General features: G+C 42.0%; 1 protein-coding gene across 1 annotated transcript; it reads right to left on the bottom strand.

Moving 5' to 3' along the window:
- Positions 1-65: 65 nt before the first annotated feature.
- Positions 66-7,048, bottom strand: bcl6aa (BCL6A transcription repressor a). Its single transcript, XM_056379452.1, has 9 exons — positions 7,015-7,048; positions 4,508-4,679; positions 4,177-4,398; positions 3,130-4,095; positions 2,529-2,710; positions 2,243-2,410; positions 1,996-2,126; positions 1,580-1,717; positions 66-1,453 (listed from the first exon to the last, which is right to left on the bottom strand). Exons 1-9 carry the CDS (start codon positions 7,043-7,045, stop codon positions 1,310-1,312), a joined length of 2,154 nt encoding a protein of 717 aa, XP_056235427.1. The 5' UTR covers positions 7,046-7,048; the 3' UTR covers positions 66-1,309.
- Between the last annotated feature and the right edge of the window lie 8,261 nt (positions 7,049-15,309).

Below are 15,309 nucleotides of genomic sequence, written 5' to 3'. Positions count from 1 at the left end.
ATATTCAGCGTTAATTCTCACTTGCATATGACAAAACTCATTTAAAATGAAAAGAGGTCACTCCGTTGTTAATACATAGAAATCCAATACCTTTATTTTACATTCATACATCTATAACATTGTACAATAATTTTAATGCAGTTTAAAAAAGCCCAATCCAAAAACAAGTCCTGAAGATTTACAATGGTGAATTTGCATGTTTTAAGATTGGTGACAAGCATTTAAAAATATATACACACACACACACATACACACGCACGTACGCACATTCACACACATCCACGCAGGGAATTAGGACAAGTGGTGTCCTTGAGTTGTACCTTAATAGAGCTGGGCTGAATGGAGAGGAATTCAGTCACCATAGAGAAAGGCACATTGAATACACAGTGTATGTACAAACAAAAACCTTGACACGTACACAACTTTACTGTAGGATCTAGAACAATGACCAAAACTGTAAACCTTCACTTATTAAAAACAAATTAACAAAAACCAAAGTCAGTCACATATATACAAATACGTTTGAAGCAAAATATTTTCTCGGTCTTAACAAAGCAGTACCTTGAAATGCATTTCAACACTTAGATTGGCTCTGCCAGCAGAGAGCAATCCCACAGATATAATTACACAATATATCACAATATTTATGCAGTTGCCCACTTCATGTACGCGGACAACTGGCGACAGTAAGAGAGTACCTCATGCATATCCTCATCAGACAGCAGCAGTCATCTGGTATCTTTTAGACTAAATCCAATTACAATGTCATGTTGACTTCTTTTTTCTTTTTTTTTTCTCTTCCCTTTTGCACGAATATGGCAACTTGACATGGTGCAACATGTACGTACATCTACATAAAAATGTATAGACAGCTCTATGCAGCCGTAAATCCCATTATCTTAAAATATATGTACCACCCGTCAATCAAAATTTTCAATACTTCCAGAAAAGTAAGTTCTCTGATATAAAATACTGTATTTTTCAAAAAACAGACTGTTTATTACATTCCATCCTTCTCAACAAAATAAAGCTTTATATACGTACCTTCAAAGCTTAGAAACACTCCCCACATACATACATTTATATATATTTATATATCTACTGTATATAGAAACAATAAAGTGACTAAGATGCCATATGTGGCTCTACGTTCACATGTAGTGGAAACCCGTTTAGAATGGCATACGCAGCCAATTTATTTGTCTAATGAACACAGTGTGGCACTACAATTTTGGATGATTGTACAAGTTGGGGTCTTTAAATGCCAAGGTCAAGATTGCCTCCGATAAAACTGTTCCCTTCTTCCAGCTCAGCATGCCTTCGTCAAGTCAGTGGGCATGTCAGCCGTGGACATGCGGTATTGGATCTTTGTGTTAGTGATGGCGCCGTGTTTCTGTCGGAGATGTAACCGTAGCTGACTCTTGTGGCGGAAGTGCAAGTTGCATTTCTCACACTGAAAAAGAAAAGCGGAGCAACGTTACTTTCTAAGACATTTCACGATCTTGTAACATCTTACATTTTTTTTTATTTTTCCCCCCCAAAGGAGGCCGTGTTAACGAAATGCAGCGTGTCAGCTTACATGGTAGGGCTTCTCTCCTGTGTGTATGCGTAGGTGGCTCTTCAACGTCTGCAGGTGACGGAAGCGTGTCCCACAGATCTCACATGGGTATGGCTTCTCACCCGTGTGGATCAACACATGGGCACGGAGATGAGCGACCTGAAACGTGAACAAAACAAAAAAAACATGTTGATGAAACTTTTTTTAAGACTGCGCACGTGTTGGTATCTAATGTATAAAACCCGAAACACCCATAAGGATGTTCTTCACTGTAATTATGGGTATTTCTGTAAGGCTGAAAATAAATATACCCACCCATAATTACAGATCAGAGTTAACTCTAAGTGCTATTAACCCGCATGTAATAGAGAGGGCAAATGTTTTATATATATATATATATATATATATATATTTATGTACGTTGTGGGTGTTATTACCTGTACAAAACGTGCTCCACACGTCTCACATTTGTATGGCTTCTCTCCTGAGTGGATGCGTGTGTGAGTCTTGAGGTTAGCTGGTCTGTTAAACTGAGCACCACAGATATTACAGCGATACGGCTTCTCTCCTGAAAATAAGAAATGAAAGAAAATCACTTGAGGATTCAGCAGCAAAGAGTCGATAAGCGATTCTCTTTGATTAAGGACGTTTATTTGATGGTAGCACGGTTTTTTCTTTGTGTACCTGTGTGGACAGTCTTGTGGCTGGCAAGGTTGCCCTTGTAGCGGAAAGCAGCCTGGCAGCGGTCACACTTGTATGGCTTGTCGCTGTGCACTTGAAGCATGTGTTGTTTCAGCGCTTCGTCTTCAGCAAACTTGGAGTCACATTCGTTACAGAAGAATGTGCCGTTTTCTGTTCGGGGGGGGGGGGGGGGGGGATCATAAAGGGTTCACCTCCAGTTCTAAATAATGCATGATGGGTTTTCGATTTTGGATTCATCACAGACATTCAATATCAGTCACAAACTCACCACAACTGGAGTCCGAGTATTCTGAGTGGAGCTCTGCCATGTCTTCTGCTAAACGCGACCTGGGGGTGTTGGGACAGACTTCAGAGTGCTGTGGGGACTGGGAGCCGCAGGATGAGCAGTTGAGGCGGCTCAGGTAGTGTGGAGGGTGGCTGTCACCGTTCCTCAGCGACCCCTCAAGTGCACTGTAGATAAAAAAAAAAAAAAAAAACAAATACTCCACTTCAGATGATTGAGGTCAGACGTAAATAAATGTTTAAAATCAGATATAGCAAATACAAATACTTCAAGTCGGGTGTAATTCCAAAATTAAGTTCCCAAATGAATTCTGAACAGTGAATTTCAATGCAACATTGATTTGTCTCAAGACGAGAGGTCCCCTTTCTGAATCGCACCGGATTACTGGATTATAGAGGACAAAACTATAAAAAGGCCAAAAAACCACTGGCCGTAAAATCCTCCTCTCATATGATGTGTTCCTACGCTACCTCAAAATCCTCCCAGCACGTTCTACAAAAACATTCAAACTTTGATTTTCATGTTTCGCACATAATCCAAATATGCAGCTGTGTATTTGAGAAGAAAAAAAACATAAAACACTCACCTGTTAATGATGTTGTTGAGACGACTGGCCTGGGGCACAGGCAGCTCCTCACTGTGATCGTTGCTCTTGCTTGTGGTTTGGGGGTCGAGGTTCTCCGAGTCACTGGGGTGGAGGTAGGGTTGCATGCCAAGGCGCTGAGGTGAACGAAGCCCGGGATCCCGCAGCCCCACCTCGTCTTCCTTAGCGCTCTGATTCAGCACGATGAACTTGTACTTCTTCCAGTTGCGAGCTTTGGGGTCTTGCGTACCTTGTGGGGCTTGCACTCCAGCGGCTTGGGAGAGGCCAGCGTTCTTGCTACTGCTGGACTCTGTCGGGGAGTTGGGCTGGCAGTCTGATTTGAGGGGGCTCTGCGGGCTGCTCATGAGGCTCTTGCGTCCGGCGGAGGAGATTCCCAGTGGGTAGTGCTGATGGATCAGGTCTTCCTCTGCCTGAGGAGCGTGTTCTTTGCCCGAGTCTTTCTGGTGCTCGAGGGTTAGCACAGGAAACGTGCGCTTCCTTGTGCCGAGACCGTTAGACTGGCTGACCCCCTCGTGGCTTTCCTTCCTTATCTCATCGTCTCTCCCTACCTCCCTGGAAGCGTAGGTTGTGGAGTGAATAATGCTGGAGGAGCTAGTGCCAACTGCCCTGGTGTATTCTGCCCTGATGGTGTTGGCGCTGTCATGCGGAGAACAATGCTTGTGGTGGATACCACTCTTAGAGAGGTCAGCAAAAGCGTTTTTGGCATCAGTCAGCTTGCAGAGAGGGAAAGGGAATCCTGGCATGGGAAACTGCCCGTAGAGATGGTAGTTGCTGGGGGTGCTGACACCGCTGAACATGTTTGAGCCGTAGGGCCTGCCATCCCTAAATGGAGCTACACGGCTGTGCAAACTGTCAACAACATCATGGGGCCGGTACGCATGGACTTCCTGAGGTAAAACCAAGGGACTGACCAAAAACTCATCTCTGGGCAGCTTGGCAGATGGATCACTGTGAAGACAATGAGAAAGTCACAACGTGCACATGCTAGTGATGGATTTCTACTGACGTGCAGATGAACTTTGTACCAACCTGGATTTGATGAATCGGTGGCAGGTGTCCACAACATGGTCCATCTGCAAGTAGATGGCTGTATTCATGATAGCCATGATCAGACTTTCCTTTAGTGTGAGACGGGAGGTGTACATAAACTCCAGCAGGATGGCAAAGCCCTCGGGGTCCACCTTTGGGTCCAGACTGATAGCATTAAGGTTGCACTTGTGGGAGTCAGTAAAGATGGTGTAAAACAGCCCACTGCAGTCATGAAAAAGAAATACAGACAGAGCAAAGAACAAAGATCAATCACTTCTTCAAACAGAAGCAGAAAAACTGGCTCATATAACTTGGCTTAAACGACACGCACCTGCAAGCCATGAGAACGGTCTTGTGTGCACGAAACTGCTGTCTGTTAACCAAGATAGTGACATCTGTGAGAATATCTCTGTTACGCAGCCGATTCAGGTTGAGCAGAACATCACTTGCATGGCGTGTGAACTGTATGCAGCTGTCTGCTGCGCAAGCCATTTTGTCAAGTTCTGCAAACAGAAAGAAAACATGAGGATTATTTAACAAACACGTGCCTGGGTGGGTTTATTTGACTGCTACGCAACAACTCACCCCTCCACATGAAGGCTGATGTACAGCTAATCTTGAAGTAAATGAAGTGGGCTGAAATTATTTATGATCCTCAAAGGGTCTTTATCAATGTGGTCGACTAAGCAACAGTTACCGCCTTTTGACCAGAAGGCGGCGCCATTTATTAAATAAACACTGTCTAGACATTTAAATTTCCACCTTTGAGATCATTTCTTTACCCTCACTTTCTCAACCAGTGGTTGACAGGTTAAAATGACAATATAACAAATTAAATTCATACATTTAGATGAATGAATTTTTTTTAAGCACATTGTATTGACTAGACCAGACAACGGTATTCATGATATACTTCTGTAATAACGGTCTTACCTACATTTTATCCACATATATGTGTGGATAGATAGATATAGATATACATGTTAACATAAATTAAATTAAACACCTCATGTTTAAAACCAAGCAGCATTATTTTTCCTGAGGATTCTTTAGAATGAATTTGCGGTTTTATCCATCATGTGTCAAAACGAGTATAAACGCTGCACATTTCTCTGACTTTAACACAGCGGAGAAAAGTTTAGTGTGTCTTTGCTCTCAGCGCGGAGTTTCACTTCATCATCAACTGGCTGATAAAATAAGGGGAAAAAAATCAAATCGGTGGGCGGCTCACTTTGCTGAAAACTTTGTTGTCATACAAATAACATCCAAACTATGAATTTCAATTTCAACCGCAAGATGACTGAATCTTTAACAACAACACGGGTAATTTTGTACAAGTAACAGTTTTCATAGTTTGCTGTAACAAAAGCTGTGACAGCGTGCTGCTGTGAAGCCCAGCAGCGCTCTCTATCCAATTCTTCTTTGCCAATAAGTTATGTTTTTGCATTCCTAGGAGGGAAAACTAATAATTAACTCAAGACAGACAGTAACTTTAACTCAAGTCTGTAACTGGACACGTCCGGAAATAGAACCAGGACAGAATGCAGCCCAAATACACCGATATCTCCTGATCACAAGGTGGTAAATAATGACAACCAGTGATGTAAACATAATTATTTACATTATTTTCATAAAATGTATTCTGAGTGCTACATATGTATTAGTTGAGTCAATCGGCTTTATTATTTAAATTAAAATGACAGAACACGTTTCTGTCAACATAAATGGAGGTCCTGAATGTATCTGACAGATCTACTCAGTAAACAGCTCCTGAGCACAAAACACCGTCTCCTCTGAGGCTCTGAGCCCCGCGACTGAGACACAAACTGAGGCAACGATCTGCAGAGAGCCGAAGCCTGAACTCTGCGCGCATCTCAGCGAAACCTTTCAACTTGGTTCTCGTGCATCGCACCGCCACAGTGGAAACATCAGAGACAACTTGATCCGACGACGTGTCTCGTAGCCTCTACCGCGGAAACACGCACACACACACACACACACACACACACACACACACACACACACAGTCACACACCAACACAAATATTTCCGCTACAATGTTACGGTAACTGAAGGGCTCGTTCTGCGCAGCCTTTCGCGCTCCATCAGAGCAAATTGCCGTCGCGGCGGCCGCCAAGTGTAAATGTCCTGAACCTGAGGCTGCCATGCTGCCAACAAAACTTCGTCTGACAGCGCGCCGCCGCCAAACTATGTGTTGACACTTGAACGTACAAAGTAGCATTAAATCAAAGGGGAAGGGGAGGGGGGGGCATTCAAAGCCGAGGCTGCACTGACACCGTTAACTCGGCCAACTACATCCACCCCGAGCAACCGTGTGTAGCTACTAGAAGCCGGGCTCTGGACGGCGCTCAAAAAAACAAAAAAAAAAATCCTCCTCTCCCTCGGTGTGTCTCTACCCCAACCCGAGCGTCATTACAGCTTTACAACATGACTCGGTGTCAGTCAGTGCGGTGTGTGCAAGCTACAGCGGAGAGAGGCGGCTGCCGCTGCTGCTGCTGCTGCTGCCGCCGCTGCCGCTGCCGCCTGCTTGTACGCCGCCTGTCCTGCTGGTTCCAGGCGACCGGCTCTAACAGCGCAGCGCCGAGGCTGGTGATCTGTCAAGAGAGCAGCGCGCCGCCTGTCACTACAGGAGCCACTCCAGAGTTTCGACTCTACACTGTTTCAACTGCCAGCAGCCACAGTCACAACACACAGCCCCGGCTCCACAGACACTTAAACAGCACAAATGGACAAATAGCTATGTCTAAAACATCAACAATACATAGTAGATAACAACTTCGCGCCAAATTAGAGGAAAAAGGGAATTTAAAAAATCACCTGGTAGCGCTTTCCTAGAAACTTCTTGCATCACCACTTCTAAGAACCCCAGTTCTAAGAATCAGACGAGCTCAATTCTCGGAATTTGAGCCCGAGACCGTACCACTTTCCCGGGGCAGGGGAGAGACGTTTTTTTCCCCTGAGGTCAAAACAACTTATTTCTAAAGCAGTTATTCCAACAAGAATTACTCGTAGTGATTTTTAGAGTAAACACAGCGTGGATACAGTGTCTAAATTGGTGAGAAAAGATGTATAATCTTATAAAATAACGCGGGAAATTGTTTCATAGTGATCCGAACCCCCCTGCAGATGGTTGAGTCCACAGTCACAGGACGTCGAGCCCGGCGACGTCACCAGTTCCTTAAACCCAGCCCCCGAGATTCTCAGAACTAATTTATATTCCATGACCGAGGCCATGTACCGTTCCGTTGCCTCTCGTCGCATTTAACACACAGACCCTACATGTACAGCACACAGACCGACATCTTAATTAGGCCCATGCGGACAGGTTGATGTGACAGTTTCTTTTCTTTTTCTTTTCCTTTTTTTAAAAAAAGGAAAAGAAAAAGAAAAGAAAAAATCCAGAATTCGTCTTGTAGCTCGGTTTCCTGCAGGTATGCTGACTTCATAGATGGAGAGTGCTGCGATTCACCATCGGGGGTTTGTTGAGAAAGAAAAGCTTTTAACAGATTTATTATTCTACGAGTCTACAGGCAGTCAGCCGAGCGTGTTTCATGCGGATGTGATTGTTAAGCGGTTTGGTTTTTTCACTTAATCTCGGTGCATGCTAGAATTGGCACTTCTGAGTGTGACTTTTATTTACTTATTTATTTATTTTATTGTGTATCATCATCTACACATATAACGGTTTATACAGTCGCTTTGCAGTTGTTATTGTGTTTAAACGAGACGCTTTTGGCAGACAGTCGATGAAACAAACATTTAGCCTTACAGTAGATGCGATCTTCAGTGTATTAACTCATGATAACACGGACAACTTGTTGCATGAAAGCGAGGCATCACCAATCTGACATGCATGACACGCGCAGAGCATGCAGCCTGCATAGAACTTATGTCAATGTAATGTAGGGTTTAATTCAAAGCCAGGGATATATATATGTGTGTGTGTGTGTGTGTGTGTGTGTGTGTGTGTGTGTATAGAGTAATGCTGTTTAAACTGCTATGAGACCTTTTATATACGTTGTGAAATTTGATGTCAAGGTCAGGTTTTGGTGTTTGTGGGGCTTTAATATTATTTGCCTTTGTAACTCAGTTGGACTCCTCCGCAGGCTGCATCCTCTTCCTCAAAACACACTTAGGTCTGACTTCAGCTTCTTGTTATGTGGAAGGCTGTGTTTCCTTTGAAAAACGCTTCCCCCTTCCAGATTTTTTTTTGTTGTTGATTGGATTACTGATTAATTGAAAAAGGAGGATGCCAGTGAGACTGTCCATGTCAGTTGATGTGCATGCTTACAATAAAAATCACTGCTCGTTGTAATGCAACTTGAAAGATTCCTGGAAAATTAATTGAATACATTGCTGTGATTTTTTTTTTCCTCCTTCCATTTAATTTAAGGCATGTGTACTCCCTGTTGCATCATTTCTCAGAGTCGGGCAAGAATAAACTAAGTCTTTCTACTCCTCAGCCTGCTACTATTGTGTTTTACTTCATGCCCTTTTAGTCTGAAACTTCTCATCAGCCGGGCTTTTGCATGAAATGATTGCATCAAAGAGAAGCTGAACTGTGCAGTTTGTGTCATCTGAGACCTGGTATGAATTTACATATCCTTTACCAGCTAATGCTCGGTTTATGATGCTTGGTTAGGGGATGCGTATGACTGCATCTGAAAGTTGTATTAATTTCACAAGTTGTGGGCATGCATTTACTGTCAGTGACTCACCACGGAAACTTTGTTTGTGGTGATTCCAAACGGCGGATTCCCCGTCTTTTCTCATCCCGTTCAATCCTTGGCCCAGGAGGAGCATTTGCTGTGCTGAGGATGACAAATAAAAGTAATTATAAGAGACATTAGGCTGCATCAAGCAGTGAAAAGCATCAACAGTTTTAATATCACAAAATAATGCACACAATCCCTAACTCTCAAAATAGTAAATATTAGTGGATTTTCTTGTATTGTATGAGATAAGTCTAAATAATAATGATGTGGTGGCACAATATCAATTAAATATTTGAATATTGAAGTAGATATTAATATAAGAAAACAAAGAGCTCCATTCTAGTCAATGATATTAATGTAAATAACTGATAAACAGCAAATCCCTTGTTTGAACAGACAGACTTGCTCTGTGGATTTGTATTTTATTTTGTTAATCCTAATCTGGATTTTAAATACTTTGCTCCTTCTATGTATTTTTATATATTTATTATTATTTTATGTATTTAATGATCAAATATGTTGAACAAAAAAAAGTAAACCACATTTAAGCTTTTGATTTTTTATGTCAAATCTGTATAATATGTATTTGATACCACTGTCATTACACACTAATGATCACATGTCTTTTAATTGATATCAGGCACATTAAAGCAGCCAGTTACCTCTTTCATTGACTGAACAGCAGACTGTGTTCACGCATCCGAATGAATCAGATGCATCTCCTTTCTCTCCTTTTTTTATTTAACCCTTTGTGTGACGACACACTCCGCTGTAATGTAACTGACATTTCCCTGTGGATCGCCCAAGCATCCGCCCATCTGGATCCGGCATCCCACTAAAAACACTCCAGGTGTTCACAAACCTTTGGGGAGTAAAGTCTCCAAAATAATTAAGACGCACACTTTTACAGCAATCTCCGATTCAGCACTGCCAAATAAAGACTATCTTGAGTTCCAAACAAAGAGCAGCGTCGACTTTATTTCAATCCACTTGGGGGATGTTTAAGGCGCTTCAGCACAGTTATGCATAATGCACGGCCATAAACCATCCAGGAGTTAGGAGAGAGATGTGTAATTTACCAAGGCCCCATGCTGTGCCCAGCTATAGAAGGATGAGATAATTACTGCAAATCCTTGGCAAACTTTTACTCAACCAATTCCTAGCAAAAATAAATGACCCACTTACAGAGGACAGAGAAAGAGTGCAGGGTAGCTGATCAATATGCCCCCGTCTAAACTGATGGAGGGAACATCGTCACGTTATGAACAGTGTATCAGTTAATCCTTGATCTCCATTCAGGCTGTGTAATTAAACAGCGGGTCACGGCTGTAAGGTCTCGCTCTCTTTGTCTAAGTGGCAAGCTGTTCAGAAACAATCGCAGCTAAAGTGGGTTGTGACAGTGATTCGAGTCTGCCCGGCCAGTAACAGCTGCACATTAAAAAAAAGTCTTGTACGCCTCTGACACAGTGTGAAACATCTCTAAGCCGTATCATTGCCTACACTTGGTGCATGGTAGGTCACTGAATAGAAATGCCCACTGACAAAAGCCCGAGGCCCGGAGGTTGCCTCATTTTTTTTTTTTTTTTTATAAACTGCACACTTTTGTCTCGTTTCACAGCAAATTTCTGCCAACTTCAGTGTTCATTGTCAGCAAAGATGTGAGTGTGGAGTTTTGTTCTGAGAGGCATGATGCAACCAAGCTGTAACACCAAACAGATAATGCTGTTAGCTACAGAGGTCTTTTTAGTTCCTTTCTTTAAAAGAATTTCTTTTTATATTGTTAAGTTTCACTTTTTTAACTCCATGCATCCCAGAAGCATTTTTTTTTTCTTTTTCTTGCTCTTGTCCACAACAAAGTCACCTTTTTGTCAAACACCGTCACAGCTGCAGGTGTGAATTGTGGCACAGCTGTAGTGTGCCTATAAAAAGATCTGTTCTCCCCCCGTCTTACTGTACGTATTTATACATTTTCCTTGATCATCTGTTTGAAGAGATCATTGAAAACATACAGTATGACGCGCATAATTTACATCGTCTGCTAAAGAACATGATGTGTCATAAATAGACGCAGTGTAAAACTCACTGATGATACTTCAAAAGATTTCCTGTGCAGGTTAATGATGAGAGCGCTTTACTTGGAAGTTTGCCTCGTGCTGTTTAAAATGAACCGACAAAACAGGCAAGTCATATTCTGAGGTGAAATCATGCAACAATGCTGCTGTGTGTCTCTGCACTTACACACCAGGATAGAAGTTGGCTTTCACCCCTCTGGACAAGGTTAAACGCTCACAGGAAGATTACCAGCAGTACTAAATAATAGAGATAAGCAGAGTTTCACGCTTATCTTAGAGGAATCTCTTGATTATATTTACTGCAGTTAGTGTAATTGTGGATATAATCATTTTTGCAATGCAGTTTATTCACAGTGTTTTCCTTCATACTTCACTGGTGTATTCAAAAGTAATGCATAACTACATTTTAGACTTACAACAACCAAACAAGTGTCTCAGCTGTCTTGGGTTCATAAGGAAGCTCCCTGGACATGTGAACATGTCGTTAAACTGTTTTGGTCTGATTTATCAATTATTAGAAAAACAAACACACACACACACACACAACAAACAAACACCCCCCCAAAAAAACCCCTGTGAAGTAAGTTTCTGCAGCGCGCCTGTGTGGATAACCTTGAGTTAACCAGGCCAACCAACACATGCTAAGGTCACAGTCTGAGCCGAGGTGTGTTAGTGGACTGGAATTCCAATTTAGTCAAATCAAAGCATGTAGATTCAGGACTTTGAGTGCAGCCTGAAGAGCACAACTTTGATGGAATTTTCCACGCAGACCAGAAACAGTCTTTCGCCAGTGTGCCATCTGCTGGATGATGCGTCAGTTACCTCCACAAAACATGAGGATGTACAGTTCCTTACAAGTGCACAGTGATAACTAACTTTCCTCACAACTCTTCTCAGTCTGAGTGTTCACTCTGTCTTCCTCTGTTCTCTCACATGTCCAGAGACGCAGGAGTTCCTGATTAGTTTTAAAGGCCTTGTTATGTGGAGCTACATAGCTTCAGTTTGGTGTGTGTTACAGAGGTATCATTGTTCATCAGGGAGCTTCAGTGCAGGGATTCAAATAGTAAACAAGTGGCTCTTATTCCTTTACACCACCCTCAATAATGATTCAATAAGAATCATCTGTCTGAATTTCCTGACCTGCTGTCACAGCATCTAGTAGCTGATATCGAGCAGTAGATCTTCATACTGTTTATACAGCTGAAATAGTAGAATGATAGAAAACTACTGGATAAATGAACAATTGAAATTTGTAAATATGAATATTGACATTTTGAACATTTCACTTATATAAACGTTTAAAATGAAGTGAAATTAACCCACGAAGGGCTGAATAAGTTCACTGAGATGTAGGACCACATCTGATAACCACCTCTACCTGTACAAGTTATATCTGTGTAAATTCAGATGTTAAACATTGTCCAGCTCTTTGGTGACAAAGCAAGAAAAACGCAGACACACTCAGATTAGCAGTGATACACTGTACGAAAACATCAACAGAACTCAGTGCAGATAAACCGTGACGATGTCACTTGGAGCTCGCCGTTTGCACTGTTTAGGCAATAGCGGTAACATTTCCACTGTATTTCCACTTCTCCAGAGGAATCCCCCATTGTCAGCAGGTTTACAGTGACGTTAACAATCAAGACCCAAACTTGCTAAACCAGTCTGAATTATTTTTTGTGCATTATTTACTGTACTGATGGACTGATTTGTCACATATCAGTGAAACTGGAGAGAAGTGCTCAGTGGAACCAGTGTAGTGACGAATGTTGATGATTTCAGAGACTGCAGAAATTCACCCCACGCAGCCACGGCAGTGTTTTGTGATTGGGGACTCAGCTCTCATGTCATTCTCTCAGTTCACTGTTGCAGCTTGTTCGCCTCGCTCAGTCTCTCTCTCTCTCTCTCTCTCTCTCTCTCTCTCTCTCTCTCTCTCTCCGGCCTCTGCACTCCGTCATGCTGTGGCCCGATTTTGCTTTAAACTATATCAAATTCTCCCATGTTACATTGCTCCCGCTGCCAGGTCAGAGTAGCTGCCTGCATCTAATGCCAACTGCTGATACTGGTCTACAGGGCTGGTTAAACAGGAACTACACACACCTAGCTCCAGGCCACGGTTCAACAAGAACCACGCACAAAGTAGCAACAGTGCATGCAGCACATCCACCGCCTCGGCTCTCTGTCTCTGCTGCTTCTTTGTTAGAAAAATATCCTAAAATATGAATGTAATCCTGGGCAAAGCAATGTTAAATTCCTCATTAAACATATATGACTTCCTCACATGAACACGAGAGGTATAACTGCAGTTACAGTGTGAAGCAAAAATGCTAAAACAGTGGCTCTAAGATGGACTTTCCTCATTTCATTTCATGAGAGACATCTGGCATTAGTTCAGTAGAGATTGCATCTGCATCAAACGTCCACAGCCTCCATTAGTATATAGGTGTATTTTCATGTCAGCTTTTTTCTTTCTTTTTTTGGTTTCCCCAGCCAAAGCAGTAAATGGATTTAAATCCAACATGGAAACATGGGATTGGCGAGGATGAAAGCAATCTCCTACCAAGCCCCAGAAGTCAACTGCTTTACCAAACAAAAAAGAAAAAACAAACTCTGACCACTGACAGATGATTCAAGAAAAGATCATTCCAGCATATCAAGGAAAATATATGTATAATGCAAAACAAAGAAAGTGTTTTTGATAAATACCATGCCTTTCATTTTTTTAATGCAGGTTTTGAAAAGTCTGTCTGTTTTCCTTAAAATGTAATATTTATTGAATATTCTTCTGAAACTGACGTGTCTGCCTCCATCCTTACTTCAGTTCATACATTAAGGCCAGACAGATCTTTGTTCTTCTAAATTATGGAAAAAAAACCTCCCACACTTTATGTTAGACTGCTGGATGCTAGAAACAGATCAACTCATATTAATATCAGACCTCACTCATCTGCATTTATGCCCGTTCGAATGAAGTAATTAACATATTTTTGATTACAATTTATTCCGTAATACTCTCTTGAAGCGTGTTCTTCGGTGCATTTCATTAAAAGTATCTCTCTAGCCCAGGAAATGCCAGGTGGAAGTGGCGATGTGAGAGAGCAGAGTGACACCTCCCGTGCTCAACACGTTCACATAACTGTTATCTGTTACACATCACACAAACACTCCATATCTGCTGCACTTTGAAAAAATTCAGTGCTTTGCATGTGCCGTACCGCGAGTGTTTCTTGATAGCATCAGGTGAGTTTAACAGAAAAACAAGCAGCCGACGTACAGATTGCATTGTGCATTAGTGAACTGTAAATTCAAACACTCAGGGAGGGATCAGTGAGATTGTGTGCTGCTGCTTCAAACTTTTTAAAAGTGTATTTGAAGACTTTTTTTTTGTGTGTGTGTTTGTTTTTCAGTGTCTTTCATGCACATGTGGGCTTTTTTTTCTTGAATTTATGAAACTGAAATGAAGATCAAAAGTGAATCAGAAAGATTCCGGCTCATATCTTTCCTCTCGGCAAATGTCTGTTTTACATCTTTTTTACATACTGTACATCGACCTGTGAGGACATTATTTATTGTATTTGGTGCTTCCATTTGCTTATCAGATGTCAGTTGTTCTTATCACACCCTGTGTCTGCTGCACATCCTTTAATGTTACTTTGCATGCTTGTCAATGTTATGACTGAGCAAGTGATTCAGGAGTACACGGATTTGATCTCAGAGATTAGCCAACCATTGCAAGATCGGTATGGAAATATACAGATGGATCATTCATTGTAAAAACGCAGGTGGTGGCAACCTAGTTCAGTGGCTGGAGGTGTGTGGCGCTGGTGTTCCTGCCTGTTTAGGTTGACTTTGTAGTTCTCTTACTTCAGCACTGGAGATGCATATCGCTCCAGTTGCTTTGCACTGCTCTCACTGATAATAACAGGATATAGTGTATTGTTGGATGTACCTAAATGACATATTTGGGAAACAATCAAGCTTTATATTTAGGCTCAGTTTTGAATATGTTTTCTTAATGCACTTTATCAGCTGGGCAAAGCTTTCTGTCCTTATACAGTATATGACAAGCACTGCTATCCAAAGCCACGTGTAGTAATATGTCAAGTTTCAGGTTTGCTAAGAATTAATTTATATTGCACTGAGATATTGTCATTTTAAAGTGCAGAGATGTTCAGAAACAGAAGAAAGAAGTCTCACCTTTTTTCAGCTGGAAGGAGTGAGGCATGATGGGATCTGTAGTGGGACTCAGGTGGCAGTGCTGAACCTTGAATTCAAAGCCGTAAGCCCACTTCTGGAAGTGAAGGGGGCCTCCTCTGCAGCTC

This window comes from Seriola aureovittata, chromosome 6, assembly GCF_021018895.1.
Source record: "Seriola aureovittata isolate HTS-2021-v1 ecotype China chromosome 6, ASM2101889v1, whole genome shotgun sequence".
Taxonomy (NCBI): domain Eukaryota; kingdom Metazoa; phylum Chordata; class Actinopteri; order Carangiformes; family Carangidae; genus Seriola; species Seriola aureovittata.
This window is presented reverse-complemented; position numbering and strand designations above follow the sequence as displayed.

Bases quoted from the DNA above. Each gene is read 5' to 3' on its own strand.
- bcl6aa (XM_056379452.1), bottom strand. From the start codon at position 7,045: ATGCAAGAAGTTTCTAGGAAAGCGCTACCAG. The intron at 4,680-7,014 runs GTGATTTTTTAA...TTCTGTTTGCAG, and splicing joins TTCTAGGAAAGCGCTACCAG to AACTTGACAAAATGGCTTGC. The intron at 1,454-1,579 runs GTAAGCTGACAC...TTTCTTTTTCAG, and splicing joins CAGGAGAGAAGCCCTACCAT to TGTGAGAAATGCAACTTGCA.